The sequence below is a fragment of the Seriola lalandi genome, unplaced genomic scaffold, assembly GCF_002814215.2.
Source record: "Seriola lalandi dorsalis isolate HSWRI2012SDOR001 ecotype SW California unplaced genomic scaffold, Sedor1 jcf7180002054683, whole genome shotgun sequence".
In the NCBI taxonomy this organism is placed as follows: domain Eukaryota; kingdom Metazoa; phylum Chordata; class Actinopteri; order Carangiformes; family Carangidae; genus Seriola; species Seriola lalandi.
Window position 1 is genome coordinate 205,555 of NW_019525236.1, and position 21,666 is coordinate 227,220.

Genomic DNA, 21,666 nt, shown 5'->3' on the forward strand with positions numbered 1-21,666 from the left:
CTGTATCACAGTTTTTCTATAAACCGTGTGTAAAGTTATGTGGCTTTATTAAACATTGTCATAGTGTGTGATCTGAGCCCGGAAGTGTTCACCGAGGTGCTCACTCGTTAGTTCAGCTAAGACTGAACTTCATGTTCCATAGTTCCGTGCGCTCCTGTCGGCCCTTCGCTACTACTTCCTCCTGTCTTGCGCAAGCTCACATCGTTGTAGAATGCGGATTTCGAAGCTAACACGAATAGCTAGCCAGTAAGCTAAAAACAAGGTTCTTGTCTTTAGGCTTTAAACTGGAAAAATGTCTAAAACACACTCACAGCCGCCGTCAACTTCGGCGGCGACGTCTACCGGGGGACCCTCCTCGTCCTCTTCGTCTTCGCCCGCAGGGGGCTCGACATCTCCCGCTACCGTGTTGAACATACAGCCCGAGAAACCTCAACATTACACGTACGTAGCTAGTTAGCAGGATTAGCTAGCTAAGTGTACACAGCCTTACATGTAGTTGTATTCACCAATCTACTCTATACTTTTTATCGTAAAAATGATTGAGTGATAAATGTGTTATTTGTTGACTGAACCCTGTCTGTTCAGATTGTTATAATGTGCTCATTAACCGGAGCAGGTCTCCATAAAGAGGCCTAACGTTACTCACTAAACAGTGGTCATGTTTTAAAGCTCTGTGGGGATCATTATAACTGCACCTGTGTGTTTCTGGATATGTTAGAACATGTGATGTTAGTCTCAGTAAATTATGCAGGAGCCCTTTAGAGGAGGAGGTTCATCCGAGCAGCAGAGACCAGGGTGAGGTTAGACAGGAAGAATCATTACTATAGACAAGGATTTGGTACTGTAATATGTACTGTAAATACATATGGATGCACTATGTTGCATTGAATCTGCGGTGAAAGACGGTAACATCGTCTGTTCATGTATCCCACTTTCTGTTGTTGTTTCTCTCTCTGGCAGATACCTGAAGGAATTCAGAACCGAGCAGTGCCCCCTGTTTGTGCAGCATAAATGTACACAGCACAGGCCTTTCTCCTGTTTTCACTGGCACTTTTTGAACCAGCGGCGCCGGCGGCCCATCCGCAGACGGGACGGGATGTTCAACTACAGCCCAGATGTTTACTGCACCAAATATGATGAGGGAACGGGCACCTGTCCTGATGGAGACGAGTGAGTGCAGCTGAGATTTCATTGATGAGTTTACACTGATTATTACAGCCATTCAACAGACACACACTGTTAACATGAGAACTGAAGGACGTCTGTGAAAGGGGAAGTGTTACTGTTGTTTTAACTCACCACACATGAGAGTTTACACTATTTCCCTTTATGGACTTGGTATTTTGTTTACGTCAACAACAGTGAAATGAATCACTTTTGTTAGAAACCCCACAGACCACAGGTTTTTGGGGGGTTTACAAAAACCACTTCATCTTTAAATGCTCAAATCTCGCTGTATCCCAGTTCTAAGATGTGCAAGTACATTTAAATCCTGAATTGCTCAAGTGAACCTCAGAAGGTGTAGGACGTTGCATGACAAAGGATTTTGTCAGTGAAGAGGTGGTTGAGGAGACACACGTCCACTATTGTAAATCAAGCTGAACACTTTGGAAGAATAGTGTGTGATGCATAATTTCTACAGTGAGCATTAGCACCTGAACACAACTGCTCTCCCTCTCTGGGGTCTGTCCTCCACTGAGCCGTTATAGCAGCCCCTCTGTGACACACAGACAAAGAGAATGTAAATGTACAGGATGAAGTTGATCCAGGGTCAAACTGGGTCTTTGATTCATGCTAATGAACCACTTTGGCTCTAAGTCCATGTGTAAAAACACCCAAAACACATTGAAGATTCATCTGAGATCTGATATGTGAATTACTGCGGTGTTACTCCTCATCACAGAGAGGTGGGAACTTTTAAAGTTCTCCTTCAGATATATTTTCAGAGGGATTTGACACATAGAAAAACACTGTAATAAGTTAGTTATGTAAAGTTTAGCAGCCAAGAAGATTCACTGTGATTTCAGCCAGAAGCTCAGGAAGGTTGTGACTTTCTCTCTGATGAAATTAGTGAATACCAGTGTGTTATGATCCATGCAAATCACTTAAGTCACACAGTCTCAGTTTACTGGTCATGGATTTTATACTGTGTCTCATATCAACAGTGCTTCTGATAAGATACAAAACTTTTGCATTGTTTATTATTTAAAACATTATTGTTACAGTATGTAGTATATACTGGACACTGTCTGTCTGTGTGTCTCTCTGTTCATTTCTCTGCTGCTTTCTCTCTCTCTCTCTCTCTCTCTCTCTCTCTCTCTCTCTCTCTCTCTCTCTCTCTCTCTCTCTCTCTCCAGGTGTCCGTTTCTCCATCGGACAGCAGGTGACACTGAGCGCAGGTATCACCTCCGCTACTATAAAACAGGATCGTGTATCCACGAAACTGATGCAAAGGGCCACTGCAGTAAAAACGGCTCCCACTGTGCCTTTGCACACGGGTCACATGACCTGCGCAGCCCTGTCTATGACATCAGGTACACAAGAGAAATCAACCCAAAGAAACACATGAACCGGTGTCTCTGTGCTGTGGTCGTTAACACTGTGATTTCTACAGGGAGGTGCAGGTGATGGAGTCTCAGGGAGGCTCGGGGGCCTCGGAGGGCGGAGGAGGGGGAGGAGGAGGAGGAGACGGGCAGTCGGGACAGGCAGCGAGTACGGCCCTCATAGAGAAGATCCTGAGTGAGGAGCCGCGCTGGCAAGGTAAACCAGCTGTGATCTGCTCTGACTGATGATACTGTGGTAAATACTTCACATCTGATCCACGACACCTAGATGCTGCTTTGATTGTGACTCTGGGATGTTTGTGTTGTTTCTCTTCAGATAACAACTACGTGCTGTCTCACTACAAGACGGAGCTCTGTAAGAAGCCGCCTCGTCTGTGTCGTCAGGGTTACGCCTGTCCATATTACCACAACAGCAAAGACAGGAGGCGGAGCCCGCACAAGCACAAATACAGGTGCTCTGTCGCATCATGTAGAGATGATGGTTTCGTTGTGACTCGTCTGTGGTTGTGTTTAATGAAGCTGTTGTCGTCCCTGCTGCTGCAGAGCGCTGCCGTGTCCAGCTGTGAAACAGAGCGAGGAGTGGGGAGACCCCAGTAAATGTGAGGGAGCAGAGGGATGTCAGTACTGTCACACCAGAACAGAGCAGCAGTTCCACCCAGAGGTTCGTGTCTCAGCAGCTGTTGTACATGATCGACGTCTCAGAGTCTGTTTGTGAAGGGAGCTGAGGGGGCGGGGCTTTCTTCATTATTAAATAAAAAATGATTAAACGCACAGCCAGTAACTTCTCAATCAAAACAATAACAAAAGACGGCGTTGGTTGACATCATGAAACAGTGTGGGATCATGGGAGTTGTTGTCTTCACCTCCATTACCAAAAGCTCCTCCCGGTTCTGCTTCCTCCAGTCTCGGTGGATCAGGAAATCAAACAGACCCGTGTACACTGCACTATGATTCACTCAATGACAGGAGTTAATGTGTGTGTGTGTGTGTGTGTGTGTGTGTGTGTGTGTGTGTGTGTGTGTCACAGATCTATAAGTCCACTAAGTGTAACGACATGCAGCAGAGCGGCAGCTGTCCCAGAGGACCCTTCTGTGCCTTCGCTCATGTAGAAAGTGAGTCGTACACGTCTCTGACCTCTTCTATGATAATCATTTTATTTATAACAATAAAATAATATATTAATCATTTAACTACATTTTTTTTAAACCCCCTCCAGAGTCCTTTGTTCCTGAAGAACCATCATTCCCCACCCCCAGCTCTCCTCCGCCTCCCAGACCTCCAGACCCTATTCCTGCCCAGGAGGCCTCTTCAAGTCCCAGTGGACACAACATGGGGTCAAGACCTGGTTCTGTGTCAGACCCGTTCTCCCCGTCTGCAGGGCCATGTGTTGCGGAGCAGGGGCTGCTGGGTAGCGTTCTGTCCCTGTGTGAGGACGTGGGCGGAGGGTCTGGGCCTCTGTCTCCGTGGGCGGGGGAAGGAGGGTATGGCAGGGCTCCTGGATTTGAGAGGGAGGATCAGGTGAGACGGACATCGTCATGGTTACTAGAGGCAGGTGTGTCCGCCGTGTTGTGATGTCATCAGACTGATGTTGTTTGTGGTTTCAGGCCAAGCAGAGGAGTTTTGCTCTGGAGCAGCGAAACAGAGAACTGGCCTCAGCACAAAGTAAACAGGTGAAGTTACAACAGAGTCTGGTCACATGACCTGTCTTCACCGTCCTCAGTCTGGTCACATGACTTGTCTCCACTGTCCTCAGTCTCATGTTTCTGTCAGGACACAGTGACGTGACTCTGTGTGTTTCAAAGACCACCTTCTGTCTCCTTCAGGACCTGCTGGTGTTCCTGCCGGTGGGCAGTCCTCTGAGCCTGTCCTCCAGCATCCCCTCCAGTCTGGCTGCCCCCCCGCCAAGCCCCGCCCCTCTCGGAAACCTGGGGTCCAGCATTTCCTCAGGCATGAACGCTAACGCCCTGCCCTTCTACCCCACCAGTGAGACCGTGGAGTCGGTTGTTGGTAAGTGTAGTCGACCTTCCAGTCGAGTTCAGAGACTTGATTTTGGAGGATCAACAGCTGACTGAGACTCTGTGTGTTGGTTTGTCCAACATTAATATAAATAGTATAATTGTTGATGTTTGTTGTTGTTGTTGTTGTTGTTGTTTGTGTTGCAGAGTCGGCTCTGGATGATCTCGACCTCAATGACTTTGGTGTGTCTGCGTTGGAGAGGAGGCTGGAGAGCAGCTCCACTGTGGGAGTGATGCTGGGTATTTAAAGACAGGCATCAAGTTATAGAATATAAATATAATCCAGCAGTACACACACACACACACACACACACACACAAACACACACACACACACACACACACAATAACCCCTGTTCCTGTGTCTGTAGGAGGCAGCCAGCTCCAGAGTTCTGCTCCAGTCAACATCCCAGGCTCTTTCAGCAGCTCTGCTCCCTTCAGCTCCCCGTCACCGTCTCCTCCAATCAGGCCGCACGCGTCACCTTTCTTCTCTCACCTCTCCCAGCCCGGCCAATCGGAGGGCTCCTTCTTAGGGCCGTCTCACGGCTCTTTAGGTTTGTGGAGCAGGATTGTAAACATGAGCTGGTGTGGTGAGGTGTGACCTGACCGTGGTTCTCTCTTCTCTCTGTAGGTCTGAACGGTATGAACACTAACATCTGGGAGCACTTTCCCTCCGCCCAGGGCTCCCCCGGCACGCCCCCCACCCTGCTGCCGTCTGGCCCCTGTGCAGAGACTGGCAGGCTCAAACAGGAGCTGGAGGAGGCCCACAGGGCCCTGAAGCAGTGGGGCCACAGCTGGAGACACACAGCTCAGGTAGGTAGGTAGTGGGACATGTGTGCATGCATGTCGGACGTAGAGTTTGTTTACAGACACAGTAGTTTGTTGTTTATGTGTTTGCACCTGTAAACATCTTATTCAGGTTTTCAGAAACCTGGATCTGCCTGATACAGACCAGGAAGTGAGGGGAGGAAGTTACAGATTAACTGATGGAGGTGTAAATGATAAATTATCAAGTGATATGATGAAAACATGTATCATCAGTGTCCTGTCTTTATATTCATCATGCACAACATCTTGGTGCAAACCAGAGGTCAGGTCCAGACCCAGACACATAACTGATAAATTACTGAGAATAATTCAATTTTGACGCAGCTTTTTTCACCTTTACAGCTCTGGTCATGTGACGCTGCTCAGCCAATCACTGTGACTGGAGTCTGTGAGTGAGATACTCACAGGGGAGAGAGAGGAGGATGTTACAGCTGTTCAGTTGTTAAGATGTGACTGGTTGACAGATTGTTAACTGGTTAACTGTTGGAGTTAACCATGAAGACTAAAAATGTAAAGCTATGCTACACTTTTTATTTCATTTTTAAAGTTGAACTCTTTATTAGACACTTGGATCTCAGTGGACCTGTCTGTCTGTCCGTCTGTCCGTCTGTCTGTCTTGTCTGTCTGTCTGTCTGTCTGTCTGTCTGTAGTCCTGGGCTGCAGTGAAGGCTGACGCCGAGGAGTCTCGTGCCCACGCAGCTCGATTAACCATGGAGGCGGAGAGAGCGAGGCAGGCCGAGGAGGAGGCTCAGCGGCAGGCCGCTCTCCTGCAGGAGGCGCTGGAGAGCTTGAGGAGCGGAGACAACCCCCATCTAGCGCTGCACCAACTCCAGCTCCTGCACAGACTGCCCCTGGAGTCGGTCCTCAGTCTGCAAGCTCAGCTCTGCAGCTGCCTCCACGCTGTAGAACAGGTGAGACCAAACACTCACACACACCTCATACATGAGTCTGCTGCTACTTATTATTATGCTTATGAAATAAATATATAACGTCAGGAATCATGACAAGTGTTGCCTTCAGGTTCCTCTGGGAGTTTTTTTTTTTTGTCTGACTCGTTGACTCCAGTCTAACAGGTGTAAACCTCCGTGTTGACCCAGGTGGTGTACAGGAAGCAGAGACAGTGCTGCGTGACGTGTGGAGAGCCCGGCTCGGTGTCTCTGCCCTGTGGTCATGGACTACAGTGCGAGAGCTGCTCCAGCTCTACCGAGTGCCCCCTCTGCCCTGAACAGACCCTGGATCAGCAGCTCTCTTGACCTCACGGCCCAGTGGGACTGCCACAGACCACAGACCAGTCAGTCCTGATTCCACAGAAACCAGCCTCGGATCTGAACCGCCTTCAGAACTACGTGGAGGTCTTTTTCTAACATGTATTTAAAGATGACGTTTATGACCAGCTGAGGGCGCTCTGGTCTCTAAATGTGGGATGAATCAGTTTCCAGTGTTACCATTGAACACCAGTAGGTTTTTATTACATTAAGCTCTCGACCAGCGGCACTGTTCTTCACCATGTTTTTGAACGTAACTTAAAGACCTGCTGTTATTTCTTCTCTAAGAAAAACCATAAAACACACACACACAGTTCTGAACCACGTTTAAAGCCTAAACAAACACCTGAGCGTTTCAGTGTCAGAGCTGTGGCACAGGTGAGCTCTCTGTCCAGAAATCAACACTTACCTGTGACAATCAGTCGGGAGCAGGTTTAAACAAGCTCCCTGTGTCTGCTGTTTGTGAATGAAGCACAGACATGAATGTTAAACTGCAGGTTGTCTCAGTGTGAGATCATCAGTGACTGTGATTTCTGGAGGAGGAGGTGAAGTGGTGTGAACAGACAGGTGACTCCAGGTTCAGCAGGTTTTTATTGAGACGTGTCTGAACAAAAACAACAACAACAACAACAACAACAACAGGTGTGAAACAGTCATTCACATTGATCCAGACAGTAATCTGATACAGCCTCTTATTTTCATTCTGATTTTCTTAAAATAGTTTTTTAGCTGAAGAAATAAAGAAGGTGAATTCTGTTAATAAAGAGAGAAGATATTTAAAGTGTAGTAAATGTGTGTAACAGACGGCTTCTGTTCAAGCTCAGGTTTAACAAACTGGAAACATGTTAACAATCAGTCTCTCAAATTACATCTTTTTTTTTTACTTCATAAATTTTCATGTCATTTTTGTTTAAACTCATCGTGTGTCAGGTTTTTACATCTGTAGTAATCGTTGACATTTCACAGTGTGTCAAATGTAGTCTAATATATATATTATATATATATATATATTATATATATATATACCCATAGTTACGTGATGTCATACTTATCTCTTGCACTGATTAGAAACAAAGCATCAGGAAGCGAACATGTACAGGTGTGTGAGGTGGAAATGCAGGTGAACATGATCATGACCCAGTGTTTCCTCTGAGTGGACGTCTCTGTGTTTTTTGGTACAGATCATTAAACAAATTGTATATTTTTGGAGAAGAACTTGTCTCTGTCCATCACTGTCCGTTTCCCTCCTGTGACTGTTTCTCTCTCTGTCGTCGCTTCTTCACGAAGGCCTGAGCTTCCCGCTCTCCTCTCCTCGACTCCAGCAGCCTCAGGATGACGTCCTCTGCACAACACACAAAGTAATTCATGTTTACATCGGAAAAACTGGATTCACATCACAGTTTCATCGCAGCACTCACAGTCACATGTTCAAACTCAGATCAGAAACAAAACAAACAGGTTCAAGGTAAAGTTTGAACTAATCAGAATCCATGGTGATAATTAAAGCACAAATAAATAATTAAAACTGTCTGAGTTAACGGACCTGCAGGGTGATGATGATGAGAGCAGCCTTCATGTTTTCATGATAAACAGTTTCCTGTTTACACGACCAGCTGACAGAGACTCATTCGTTAAGAGCTGTCCTGTTAGCTGCTAGCGCTGGTTAGCTGTTAGCGCTGGTTAGCTGTTAGCTGTTAGCTCTACACCAACTCAACTCACTAAAATTAAATAATTTTTCTACTTTAACTTTAATTTATCCTTCGCTGAGTTACTGAAGCGTGTTGCACAGAATCTCTTAAAAGGAACAAAAAGAAAAACACTAAGGCTTTAAAGCAATGACAGATTTCACAGAGCTGCTCTCTCATCCTGTTTAGGCGGGAACTTCACCAGTGTTCATCACACAGTGTTTAAACTCAGTGAGTGACACAAAACAACCTACAACAACATTTATCACCATAAACTCATTAAATTATAGTCACAGGCACCTTTAATTTTTCCGTCTTTGGTTGATACGGTTTAACTGACTTTAAGTGATGAGTAAATGTAGAATGAAATTAAATACAATGAACTGAAATATGCTTAATGTTCTGTAGAGCTGAAGAGTGAAGATCCTGTTTTCTCTACATCTACAATTAATTTCAAAATATTAATTAGTGCAGCTGTAAGTCAGGTTTCTTTCTTATCATATAATGTGATGTTTTTGTGCTCACACACCTGTCACACATCTGGATACTGGACAAGTAAGACTGAAGGGTTAACAGGGACTCAGTGTGTGTGTCCTGACAGGTTAATGTGACCTGACTGCAAACCTGCCTCACTGTCAGGACCCACTAACTGGTCTGGACCCACTAACTGGTCTGGACCAACTGACTGGTCTGGACCCACCGATCATACCATTAGGTTTAGGATGCATCAGAGGCAGGCGGATCTGAGCAGGGGGGCTGTCCGGCTGTGAGCTCAGTCCATCTCCGCCCCGCCCTCCTCCTACTCCTGGAATGGCCTTGAGTCCCAGGAAGGCCTCGCCCTCAAAGTCGTCTGTCCTCAGGGTGTCGTGGTCCAGAACCGTCACCACCAGGCAGGCCCCTGGAGCCTGGCACTGATCGAGGGAGACCATACTGTGACATGAAGGAGGGGGGTAGAGATAAAGGAGGTCAGGATCATGTTCAGAGACCACAGGACAACTTGTGAACACAGACAGAATAAGACCAGGATCTTACAACTCGAAGGCCTCATCAAAAAGAGGGTTGAGGTCACAGTCTTTGATCTGAGTGCAGCGAGGCTCCACCTCCCTGAAGATGTGGTTCGGCTCCAGGCACAGCTGCACGAACGGATCACTGAGACCTGAGGAAGACATCAGCTGGTCAGGAGAGGTCACAGTGACGAGCGTTACCTGTCATGTGACTGGTCTCACCATTAGAGTCCATCGGTAAGAGGTTGACTGCATTCAGCACCTCCACCCTGAGTCTTTGGTCTGATCTCCTGTAGGAGGTGAGGAGGGTGACGGCTCCGTACTTCTCTCCACTGTACACGTTCTGCAGAGAACACAACATCAGAACCGACAGGAACACCGGTCTGCACCACCTGCAGCAGGTGTGTGTCTTACCTGCTCCTTTATCTTCCTGTCAAAGAACTTCTGCATCAGTTCCTGGCTGCTCAGAGAGTTGTGGGTCAGGTGAGCTTTGAGAGTCTGGACAGAGACAGAGATCAGTAACTGACACTGAAGAGATGAAAACCTTCCTCTGGGTCTGAGTCTCTCACCTTGTAGTCATCAGAGTGAAGAGCGTTCAGAGGGAGTCCATTTCCCTCCGCGTGGAAACACTGCTCCAGACACTGAAACACACAGAGGAGCTGATGAACTGAAACACACATCAGTGTCATTCTTACGGCCAGTCCCAGTGGATCAGTCCAAGACTGAATTTCTGTCCCAGTCCGACCATGGAGCCGATACTGGTCTGGTTTTACTGGGAGGAGAACCCTATGAGCTTCTTCTCCTCCCTGTGTCAGTAACTTGATGGTTCATGATGTTACACGTCGGTTTTCATTAGTGAAGGCTACAGCAGACATGCTAACATTAGCTAACTTCCTGTTACCCTAAATGTTGCTATCGCTAGCTGCCTAACTGTCTACAGAAGCTGATTAGCGTCGGTATCAAAAATCAGTTTTAAAGTACAAACGTTGTCAGTTGATTGTAAAAGTTCTGGTTCTGCTGCGGTAGTCATGGTAACCAGGCGGCTCAGGACCAACCTGCAGGGTGTACAGCAGCCTCTGGCAGAACACCATCAGCCCCTCCTGCTGCGAATGCTGAGTCGCCACCTGGTACAGGATCCTCACGGAGTTGTTCCACAGAGGAGTCAGGAGACTGGACATGAAGAAAAACAGTGACAACATCATGTACATGAAGCCATGATGAAGGAGGAAGATGATAACGATGATGATCCTGTACCTGTTGAAGTTCTCCTGGACCAGGTTTTCATTCATGTACTGCAGCTCCTGCTCCAGGTAGCGCATCAGAGGAGCAGCAGCCTGAAACAGAGAGGAGGCTGAGATCAGACGGACACCTCAGAACCAGGACTCATGTGAACTGGGACTGTCACCTACGTCCTCTGTGGACTTGGAGGGAATCCGCCGCCTGGTGGACATGCTTCTAACGTGGGTCTCGATGTCTGTGTTCAGCTGGAGAAACACACAGATGAAGAGGTGAAGCAGTTTATCAGTGTCTTTATTTCACTTCCTGGTCCTCCTGCACCTGATGCACCTGAACACACCTTCTTTCCCAGCGTGTCTAAGGCGGACCGGATCTCCCGGCTCAGGATGCTCTGGGCCTGTTGCAGTTGGGAGGGCAGCGTGTTGTGGAACTGACTCTCCCCGATGACGGTCTGGGTCCGGTCTCGAAGCCCCGCCCAGTTCAGCTGTGTAGGAAGTCTGGTGAGGACGGACCTCAGGTGCTCCAGGTCGTTGACCACCACACACAGCTGCACACAGAGGAGGTGTGTGTGTTAATGTGTTAGAGATGTCTCCAGTCTGTGTGTGTGTGTGTGTGTGTGTGTGTGTGTGTGTGTGTGTGTGTGCGTGTGTGTGTGTGTGTGTGTACCATGTTGATGGCACTGCCGTGGTCCGAGTTCTCAGACAGGACGCGGACCCTCTCCTTCAGGATGTGGCAGTAGTTCACCACGATCTTACACACATCCTGAAACACACACACCTCAGTCAGCTGCCTGTATTTACTCAGATCAGACCATGTGACCTCTCCGTGACGATGTACCTCAGTGAGTTTGACCATGAGCATGAAAGCCTCCTCGGGGTCGGGCCAGGACAGCTGTTCCCACAGCTGGCAGATGGGCTGGATACAGGCCACCAGGTCCACTGCCGAGGAGCTGTGTTTAATGGGCACTGAGCCGGACTGCAGCGGCTGGAGCTGAGAGGGATGTCAACGTGTCGTCATCTGACGGCTGATGATGTACATAGTCAATAATAAATAACAGCAGAGTGTTACCTGGTCCACCTGCACAGCCCGCTCCACCCGGTCCTGAGTCTTGCTGAAGGCCTGGTTGAGCCAGTACGGCAGAGCCTCCCTGAAATCCTCGTGGAAGTTGGTGAGCTCGAGGAGTCCCCTGAAACAACAGACAAACTCTGACCTGTCCCATCACACACACACACACATTACAGGAAACACCTGAGTGGTACAGGGACGCAGTTAACATCCCATAATGCTCTGGGGCAGGTATGATCAGGCTGATCAGGTCCAGCTGATTCTGATTCTGTATCAAGAGAAAAGATCTGTGACTTTACAGAGGGGTCACTGTGGGGTCACAGAGATGATCAGCTGGTGTTTCCATAGCAACAGAGACTAAAGTGACATCTACATTTAGAGTTGATTTTAATGAGGAAAATCATTCCTACCATAAAAGTTATGGACACATATTTAAAGTAATTAGCCACGTAACACTGAAGAACAACCTGGTGAAATAATTAACTCAAAGTAAGAAAATCAGCTCCTGGTGTGAGTGTGTTGTCTGACCTCTTCTGTAAGAAGGCCTTGTCTTTGTGGATGGCCTGCAGACTCAGGTAAACAGGGAACAGGCTGTTGGCCAGAGGCTGCTCCATCTGACCCTCCATCAGTGACAGAGTGTCCTTCACTTCCTGCGCCAGCTGTGGGGGAGGGGACAGGAAACGTGCTGAGACGACACGACCGAGTCGAGCTCGCGAAGAAAAAACGCAAACCGTCACTGATCACTCACCAGAGAGTCGAACCTCTTGTAGACCACAGTGAACACGTCTACCTGCACAGCACTGAGCAACCAGGAAACAACACTGATTATTACAGGTGTAAAAATATTCCTCACACGGTTTGGTCTGAACTTTCTTCTCCTGTTCTTTTCTGGTTAATTAACTGGTGGCTTCAAACCCAAACACAAGCTCTTTGTCTTTATATGATATAATATGAATATAAGCACAGATGTGAACTGATAACAGCAGTTATTAATGTAATCTGTCACACCTGTCCCACCTTACCTGACAAACACCTTGTTCCAGTTGTCCTTGTTGTGTTTAATGTCCTCCTGCACCTCCCCAATCAGCCTGGAGAGGGCGCTGACGATCTCTGACAGCTCCTGAGTGTCGGCACGAAGAAACACAAAGTTAATACTGTGAGATGAAGCGGAGACACCTGGAGGCTCAGAGTGATGTCACGAGGTGTGTACCTTGGTCATGGGCTGGTGGAGACCCTTTTTGATGGTGAACCACTCCTGTGTTCCTGTCTGAAGGTACAAGTACATCTCATGTAACTGAGGACGTATCATATCCACACAGTGATGATGTCATCAGAGTGATGACTCACCTGTATGGCCAGGCTGACCTCATCCTGCAACTCGAAGTGAGCTGGGTTCAGTTTCTGAAAGGCCTGAGTTTTACAGATCTGGACCAGGATTCTGAGGAAAAGCACAATCATGTTTAATTACAGCAGCCTCATTACCTGTGACGTAAACATCTGCACCTGAGCGGTGACGTAAACATCTGCACCTGAGCGGTGACGTAAACATCTGCACCTGAGCGGTGACGTAAATATCTGTACCTGAGCAGTGAGTTAAACATCTGTACCTGAGCAGTGACGTAAACATCTGCACCTGAGCGGTGACGTAAACATCTGCACCTGAGCGGTGAGTTAAACATCTGCACCTGAGCGGTGAGTTAAACATCTGCACCTGAGCGGTGAGTTAAACATCTGTACCTGAGCAGTGAGTTAAACATCTGCACCTGAGCAGTGAGTTAAACATCTGTACCTGAGCAGTGAGTTAAACATCTGCACCTGAGCGGTGAGTTAAACATCTGTACCTGAGCTGTGACGTAAACATCTGCACCTGAGCGGTGACGTAAATATCTGCACCTGAGCGGTGAGTTAAACATCTGCACCTGAGCGGTGAGTTAAACATCTGCACCTGAGCAGTGACGTAAATATCTGCACCTGAGCGGTGAGTTAAACATCTGCACCTGAGCAGTGATGTAAACATCTGTACCTGAGCAGTGAGTTAAACATCTGTACCTGAGCAGTGAGTTAAACATCTGTACCTGAGCAGTGAGTTAAACATCTGTACCTGAGCAGTGAGTTAAACATCTGTACCTGAGCAGTGATGTAAACATCTGTACCTGAGCAGTGAGTTAAACATCTGTACCTGAGCGGTGAGTTAAACATCTGTACCTGAGCGGTGATGTAAACATCTGTACCTGAGCGGTGATGTAAACATCTGTACCTGAGCGGTGAGTTAAACATCTGTACCTGAGCAGTGAGTTAAACATCTGTACCTGAGCGGTGAGTTAAACATCTGTACCTGAGCAGTGAGTTAAACATCTGTACCTGAGCGGTGATGTAAACATCTGTACCTGAGCAGTGTGTGGAGTTTAGGATTAGCAGAGGCAGTTGGAGGGAAGATGTCTCTGTATTTGGACACCAGACAGAGTCCGTACTGCAGGAACCCGTGAAGAGAGTCTCCCAGTTCCTGTTTCTGGGGACAGAGAGAGAGTGACACCGTTCAACAGACATGAGCCCTGCTCTCTGTTTAACTCATCAGCAGAGAGAGAAAACCTGTCAGCTATCGTCACACAGAGACACACCTGACTGACAGGTGATGGAAAATAATGCCATGGTCTGTCCTCACTCCATGTTTGGATATTTGTTTCATTTCCTGTTTTTATTTTGAAGCAGAGTCCCTTGTGTATCTAATGGTTCATTTACTTCCTGTTTTGTCTTGTTTCCCTCCTTGTTGTTTACCTGACCCATGTGTTTTTGCCTCCCTTGTGCATTTTGGGTCTTAAGTTTCTTATACCTGACTCCTTATTATTCCAAAAATACTTTCATTTGACTGTCGTAGCTGTAGAAAAGCAGTGGAGTTAAAAGTAAAATATTTGAAATGTATTTGAGAACAAGTAGAAAGTAGAAAACATGGAAATATAAAACTCAGGTACCTCACAGTTAGAGTATGTGACCTGACTCTGAGCTGGTCGTTACCTGCTGGTGCGGCAGCTCCTGCTGGTGCCAGTGATACTCTATACTGGTGAGCTGCTGCAACAACACGGACGAGTCCACCTCCAGGCTCTGGTACAGCTTACTGTAAGCTACCCACTTCCTGTGAGGGACACACACACACACACACACACAGATTTACAACACACACACTGTGGTGGCGCTATGATTGAAATCACTGAGTTTTATGTGGATGTTTGTAAACATCACATTGATTAATTCTCAGGTATAGATAGATATAGATATAGTTTTTGAATGTGCAGCATTTGTTTTGGACTGTGTAGACTGTTCCTGAACACTCTTCACGCCTGTTACAGGTGTTATATGTCTGTTACGTCTGCCAGATGTTGACAGGTGCTTACGCCAGGTCCTGGAGGAAAGGGGAGAGGTCGTTCTGCGTGGCGTAGAGCTCCAGCAGAGTCTGAGCCTCGCCACACAGCGCACCTTTCCACGGAGCAGAACTCTGAGAGAAACCAGACGAGAGGATGAAGAAGAGACAGAGACAGAGGACGGTTTGTTTTTATGACAGGTGCTGACGGTGGGCGTGTCCTTTACCTGCTCCTTGGAGATGTACGCTTGAACAAACTGCTGCAGAATCCCACAGTAATTGACGTAAGCGTTGCGACCAGCACTCAGCGTCCCGTCTCTCTGTCAGTCACACAACACCACAGTTACAGTTATAGTTAGCTGAACACCAGATGTTTGACAGATGTTTTCACGCATCCATGTTAACTGTATCTGAAACGCGACAGGGTGAGGAGCAGAGTGAATGTTTTACAGCTTTGTGGATGAACTTGAGGTTCAGGTGACACTGTCCGCGGTCAGGATACGTCTCTGTTCTGGGCTGCAGGTTGTACCAGTTATCTTCACTACAGTGGAGGTCCTGCAGTCACACGGTACAGGTGTGTGTCAGGGTACAGGTGTGTGTCAGGGTACAGGTGTGTGTCAGACAGTGAAAAGTGAAGCAGCTGTTATAAAAGAAGAACAGTAACTACCTGCAGCTTTAGGACAACGTTTCCCAGAAAGTCGTCAGTGCCTTTCTCCTTCTTGGCCTCCTTGATCATCCTGAACAGAAGAGTCAGAGTTCACAGCTTTGTCTGGTTCAGTGAGAGAGTCACAGAGAGAGTCTGGTACCTTCTTAAACTGTTAAAATTGGTTTTGATCTCCTCCAGTTTCTGGGTGAGGGACACCTGTTCGTCCTTGTCCCTGAAACAGAAGCAGCACAGTGAGGGTGGACGTGTTGAAGATGATGTTACAGCAGAGAAGGTGGGGGTGTGTGTTTGATTCTCTCACCACATCTCCAGATGGAAGTTTGCTCCTCCGACGTCTCCAAACTCTCTGAAACAGTAAAAATGACGAGCGATGTAAATATCAACCTGGTTTACCTGAGACGAAAAGGTGTATCCAGACTCACAGTATGAAGGTCTGGTTCCAGATGGGGTTCAGGGTCTGCTTCTTTATGTCTGTCTGGTAGATCTTGTCTCCTGATGCCGCGTCCTTCACAACTGATTTACAGGGTTTGGCTCTGGACTGGCGAGTCCTCTTCTCCTCCTCATCCTCCAGTATGGTCAGCAGACAGTACGGGTCACTGAAACCTGTTCACACACACCTGAGTTCACATGAAGGCAGGAGACGACTTCACAGGTTGGTGTTTTAAAAAAAACACCACACACGGCTGAAGTGAAAGTGAGGATGAGAAACTCATATGAGAACTGAAAGTCACATTAACCACCAGACACGTACAGTCGAGGTAGTGAAACACATCAAGTAGAGTTACTGTAAAACACCAGGTCACTGTCAACACACAACTGCAAGAACAAATGTCCATTTAAATCATCTTTAAAATCAATATCAACTCAATATGAAACACATTGATTATCATTATAATCCATCTCTCTGTGGGACTGACCCCATGTAGGTGGAAACAAACACTTCACTGAAGCTGTGTGTACAGTTCTGTATAATAATATAATATAATATGACATATTATAATATAATATGAGATAACATAAAATAGACTGAGAGACTACAGCTGTGTTAGCAGCCCTGTGACGCTCTGATGTACTAGCTACATGCTAATTTCAGCATGCTGAAATGCTCATAGTGACCATGCTAACATGCTAATGTTTAGCATGCTAAACTAAAATGTTAACAAATGTGTGTGATGGGCGCTGATGGTGATGCCATTAGTGTTGCAGGGATAAAACAAAGGGTTGGACATGAAAAGTCATTTGATCTGCTCCTCAGGTTACTCCAGTTCGGTTCAGTCTGACAACAGTTGGTCTGATGGTTGTAGAAACGTTTCAAACTTCAGTGACATAAAGAAAAGCAGGACTGTCGTTCTGTATAAAAGCTTCATGGAGGATTTGGCTGCGACTCATGAACTTGAACACTAGGTGTCTCCAGTGAGCACTGAAGCTTCAACAGGTCATGAACCAATGGGCTGAGAGGCGTCACTACTTCAGGAAGCTTCACTATCTAAACAGGATGTTGACATGAGAACCAGTCGCCTCATCGCTGAACAGCCAGGTGGTCTGGTCTGCAGTGGTAACTCACCACTGACATCTTTTCCCAGGATCCCCTTTGCTTCCTTCACAGTGGCCATCAGACAGTACACTGGGGGCTGTGAGAGTCAGACTGTTATTCAATATTCTGGTGTTACACACACACACACACACACACACACACACACAGGTGAAGAGCAGGTTGTTGGTGTGAGGACTATAAATGTGGGCAATGGGGTCACTTCCTGTCTCACCTCTGTGCTCTGTACTCTCTCCATCAGACTGCTGTGCTCTGACTCTGTCATAGTGAAAGCCTGCAGACAGACAGTGTGTGATCAGTCGTACACCAACAACGTGAGGGAACAATGTGTGTGAAGCTGACGGGTTCACCTCCTGGATGTACAGGTGAAGCTGTGCGTCTGTGAACACCTCCGCTGACGACGGTTGACCCATCTTATGAGCAATGGTGTACAGCAGCTCCTTATACAGAGGCTTCAGCTGCAAAGAAATAGACAGAGTGAGAGCTCGCTGTAATAAAACAGAGCGAGAGCTCGCTTTAATATAACAGAGTGAGAGCTCTCTAGAAATAAACAGAGTCAGAGTTCTCTGGAAATAAAACAGAGTGAGAGCTCTCTGGAATAACACACACACAGACAAACATACAAACGTATAATAAAACATCTCATATGAAGAGCAGCAGGTGAATGGTGATACCTCCAGCTCCTTGTGTCTTCGTTCTTTCTCCTCTGGATTCTCATCTTCTTTCAAATCCTGAAGGACAGAAACAATAAGTTAAAGACTATTTGTTAATGAGGTCAGTGAATATATGAGACGGTCATGAAGTGTCTCTTACCCTCCTCTCTCGTAGTTTCCTCGTCTGCCCCAGTTTACGAACATGTCCTGGTGAAAACTGACAAAAAGAAAAAAGAAAAAAAAAACACACACACACAAAAAAAAATCAAATAAAAAAATAAAACACAGTGACACCAAAACAACAAATACTGACAGGAACATATGAGTAACTTCACACGTTGACTCCATGAATACACAGTGCTGTTGATTATTTTCCACATAATGCTGCAGTGTGAGTCACTGGTTTCCATTCATTTCCATACAGAATAAAGGTTGTCTCTCCTGTTGTTTGAGTTGTGCACTCCACCACATGAAGGTTAAAGGTCAACAACAACATTCAATATTACAGCTAACAGAAGATAATATCAGTGGGTTTTAATCCCCAGCTCCAAAGATGTTCTCAGTAGAGTATCTCTACAGACCCTGTCTGCCGGCTCCCGTCTTTCAAACCCTAAACTCTCATTTTATAACCTGTGGTGACATCAGAGGTTTGATCTATTGTGATGGACTACAGAAGTTACAGAGTTAACTGATCTTTAGCTCTGCTAGCACGTAGCTGGAGGGATGCTAAATCTGTTGGTGATTGATCCTCCACTCTGATCAAATATTTCAACATCTATAGACAATAGTACATTTAGTTGAGTACTGTACTTCAGTATATTTTCAGTGTCTGTATTTGAGTATTATTTCTTTTTGTATTTCTTTTATTCCACGACACTTAAAAGACAAATATCGTACTTTTGACTCCACTACATTTCTTTTTTGGGCTTTTTATGCCTTTATTGAATAGCACAGTAGAGAGACAGGAAATGGGGATGCAGAGAGAGGGGGAACGACATGCAGTAAAGGGCCGTCCGATGTGAGATTTGAACCGGGGGCCGACTGTAGCCTCTACACATGGGGCGCCTGCTCCACCCACTGCAACCCACTACATTTCTATGAAGTGCTCTTACTTAAAAGCAGTGCTTTTAGTCAGTGAAGGAATTTTATTTTATTTTGAAAATGTGATAGACAGTACATTGTGTTCAACACAGGAGAAAAACCAATCACATCCAACTCCTCAGTGTCCTAATGATGGAGACGTATGCTGAGAAGTAAAGATTCATTTAGACTGAAATGTTTGTTTCATCACTGAGTAAAACAATTCACCGTCCAATGGAGCTGTGAACGTGGTCCACCTCTTGGTCTCCAGATGATGATCCTGATGATTGTGCTCCCGACCCCCCCCCCCATGAATTTAACTTTACATTCACAAAGTGCTAATTAGCACATGTTAGCATGCTATCACGTTAAACTGAGACACTTCATGTGGTAAACATCATATCTGCTAATGTTCACATGCTGTGGCCTGAGAGCCACTGTGTCTGCAGGCAGTTACTCTGAATCTGAATGAATGGAAACCAGTGACTCAGTGTTAAAAAACAAACCTTCAGTAGCAGAAACACTGAAATGAAAAGCTGCTGTTTTACCTGTCTGAGCCTTGTTAAACTCTGGTCCTGTAAACAGAGGATAAATGTTTAAATGAAATATAATATAATATATATATATATAGATATATATATATATATATAAGATATAATAATAAGACTCTTATCATGACGTCAAAGTGAATAACAGATGTTAACAGTGTTAACAGATGAATTCATTTTACCGTCAGCTTGTATAAACCCACAGAGACTCTTCATTAGCTTTAACTATCGAGACTGTGATAGAGAGATAGAGAGACTTCCTCTGTCACTGATCATGAGACCGACTGAGGAAACAACCCTCAATCAGTCACCCATCCTACTAATACACACATATAGACCTGTACCGGCTACAACACACACACCCACAGCTGCTGTCATGTATAGAGGAACATGGCGAAGCTCTGAGAAGATTTTTACCACGTCTTCTTAACATGTATCATAAACGTTACACACAGAGCATCCTCTCTGTGGTGACAGTTTCAACACTCAGAAACAGAAGTGTCCTCAACCTCATTTAAAGTAAAACCTTCATGAATCGTAGTCACAGATCTGGATCTGGGTCTTGACTTAGTGAGCAGCATCCCACAGTTTCAGGTTCAGAGAATGTTCATGTTTCACAAAGTAAATAAAAATAATTAAAACCAAAGCTGAACAAACAGAAAGCTACAGAGACGTATCAACGGTTGTTTATCGCCTCATCTTTGAACTGTGGTTAGAAACCAGCGGAGACAAACACATTAAACACACAGTCATTGAAGACATGACAATATGTCGAAGTGCATCGTGGTCCTTACCTGTTCAGGTGTGAGCAGTTTGTCTCCCATGCCGCTGGCTTCACCTTGACTTGACATAATGATGCTGAGATCTGTCAACCTGACTGTGTGTGTGTGTGTGAGAGAGAGAGGGAAGCTGTGTATGTGTGTGTGTGCGTTGTGTTTCACTCAAGTGTTGCATGGCAGGAAGTCATCACTTCCTGTAGAAGGTGGAACGTCAGTAACTGACTGAAGAGTTTTCTTCTACTGTTTTGATCAAACACACACACAAACACACACACACACACACACGCCCACACACGCACACACACATGCACGCACACACACACACATCTCCTCACTGGGTCGTGGTGGTGAAGGTTTCCATGTTATTTACAGTCGGCATTATCACCATGTATATCACTACATCCATAGTGATTATCTTACAGTACAGGATCAACTGCTGCTCAGCTGTAGCATGACACAGTCCACATCAGTCCATCTTCTCTGTGTAAAGTCTCAGGAACATTATTTACTGATGTTTAATACATGGTATATGAAAACATCCTCAGCTCACTTTAATGTATTAAATGCTTTTTATTATACATGCTGCACTGTTGTTTGATCATGTTTAACTAGTTAATTTAACCAGATTTCAATGCAAATAAAATGCTCTGTATCAAAGTAAAAGAACGTAATATAAATATGTATATGCTATAAACCAAAAGACAAAATTCTTCACTATATAGAGTATGAAAATAAATTAATCTCTATAAAAACATGAAATATAAAAAAAATAATATTTTTCTTCATATTTGCTAATGGCAAAACCTGGGTTTTTTTTTGTTAATATGCAGGCTAAGCTAATCTTAAGTACTAAACCGGAACCTGTTGCCAGGGTAACAGTAAACAGTCGTGTTGCAGAGGGAATGAAAGCAGGGTTCTGACATTTCATACTGATGAAGATTCATTGTAAATAAAACACATTTCATACCCATCCAACCTGTAAAGAGATACCTGGTGTCATTTCTTTACCACTGAGTTTATTGTAATCATTCAGTACTTTGCATAATTGGTATTTTCTACATGTTGGCTATAATCAGTTGGCAGTTATCTTCATTAGTCCTTCGTTTTAAACTATAAATCAAGTTCTGTGACTGGAATTAGTTTAGGTTAGGCCTGAGCAGACAGTTTAGCGGAGTGTGACGTCACCCGAAGCGACCCCGCCCTCAATTAAACACAACTTTTAAATTTAAGCGGGTGAGTTGCATAAAGAATTCAAGCTTGTTTTACTACTTCCAACAGGCTTCTGCTTGCATTACAGTGTTGGAAAACAGCCACTCTCTCCTCACAGATGTACAGATACCGAGCCTGTATCCGAAAAGTTGGTATATTTGGAAT

General features: G+C 45.6%; 2 protein-coding genes across 6 annotated transcripts; one reads left to right on the plus strand and one right to left on the minus strand.

Moving 5' to 3' along the window:
* The first annotated feature begins 26 nt into the window (after positions 1–26).
* On the plus strand, positions 27–7,886 carry unk (unk zinc finger). 5 transcript variants are annotated; one of them, XR_015438236.1, is made up of 15 exons: positions 27–441; positions 961–1,170; positions 2,358–2,534; positions 2,615–2,760; positions 2,881–3,016; positions 3,108–3,225; positions 3,592–3,676; positions 3,781–4,082; positions 4,169–4,234; positions 4,388–4,571; positions 4,727–4,819; positions 4,950–5,132; positions 5,210–5,391; positions 5,749–5,916; positions 6,057–6,192. XR_015438236.1 is itself a non-coding variant. In XM_023422669.2 (15 exons), exons 1-15 carry the CDS (start codon positions 293–295, stop codon positions 6,657–6,659), a joined length of 2,448 nt encoding a protein of 815 aa, XP_023278437.1. In that variant the 5' UTR covers positions 31–292; the 3' UTR covers positions 6,660–7,886. The 5 variants fall into 5 exon arrangements, 4 of the variants coding, with proteins under 4 accessions (XP_087034461.1, XP_087034460.1, XP_023278437.1 ...); XM_023422669.2 differs by lacking the exon at positions 5,749–5,916 and adding an exon at positions 6,504–7,886 and having other exon boundaries at positions 31–441; positions 6,057–6,317; XM_087178335.1 differs by lacking the exon at positions 5,749–5,916 and having other exon boundaries at positions 5,210–5,395; positions 6,057–6,214.
* On the minus strand, positions 7,244–20,422 carry unc13d (unc-13 homolog D (C. elegans)). Its single transcript, XM_023422668.2, has 34 exons — positions 20,308–20,422; positions 19,514–19,540; positions 18,046–18,102; positions 17,907–17,963; positions 17,583–17,690; positions 17,447–17,506; positions 17,245–17,311; positions 16,103–16,283; positions 15,982–16,026; positions 15,823–15,894; positions 15,684–15,753; positions 15,467–15,571; positions 15,244–15,336; positions 15,051–15,151; positions 14,674–14,791; positions 14,049–14,170; positions 13,009–13,099; positions 12,872–12,928; positions 12,684–12,781; positions 12,410–12,461; positions 12,190–12,320; positions 11,665–11,782; positions 11,434–11,586; positions 11,263–11,358; positions 10,937–11,143; positions 10,770–10,844; positions 10,615–10,694; positions 10,416–10,530; positions 9,930–10,001; positions 9,775–9,858; positions 9,583–9,703; positions 9,389–9,512; positions 9,066–9,286; positions 7,244–8,013 (listed from the first exon to the last, which is right to left on the minus strand). The coding sequence occupies exons 1-34, from the start codon at positions 20,362–20,364 to the stop codon at positions 7,901–7,903; spliced, it is 3,348 nt and encodes a 1,115-aa protein (XP_023278436.1). The 5' UTR covers positions 20,365–20,422; the 3' UTR covers positions 7,244–7,900.
* Positions 20,423–21,666: the final 1,244 nt, after the last annotated feature.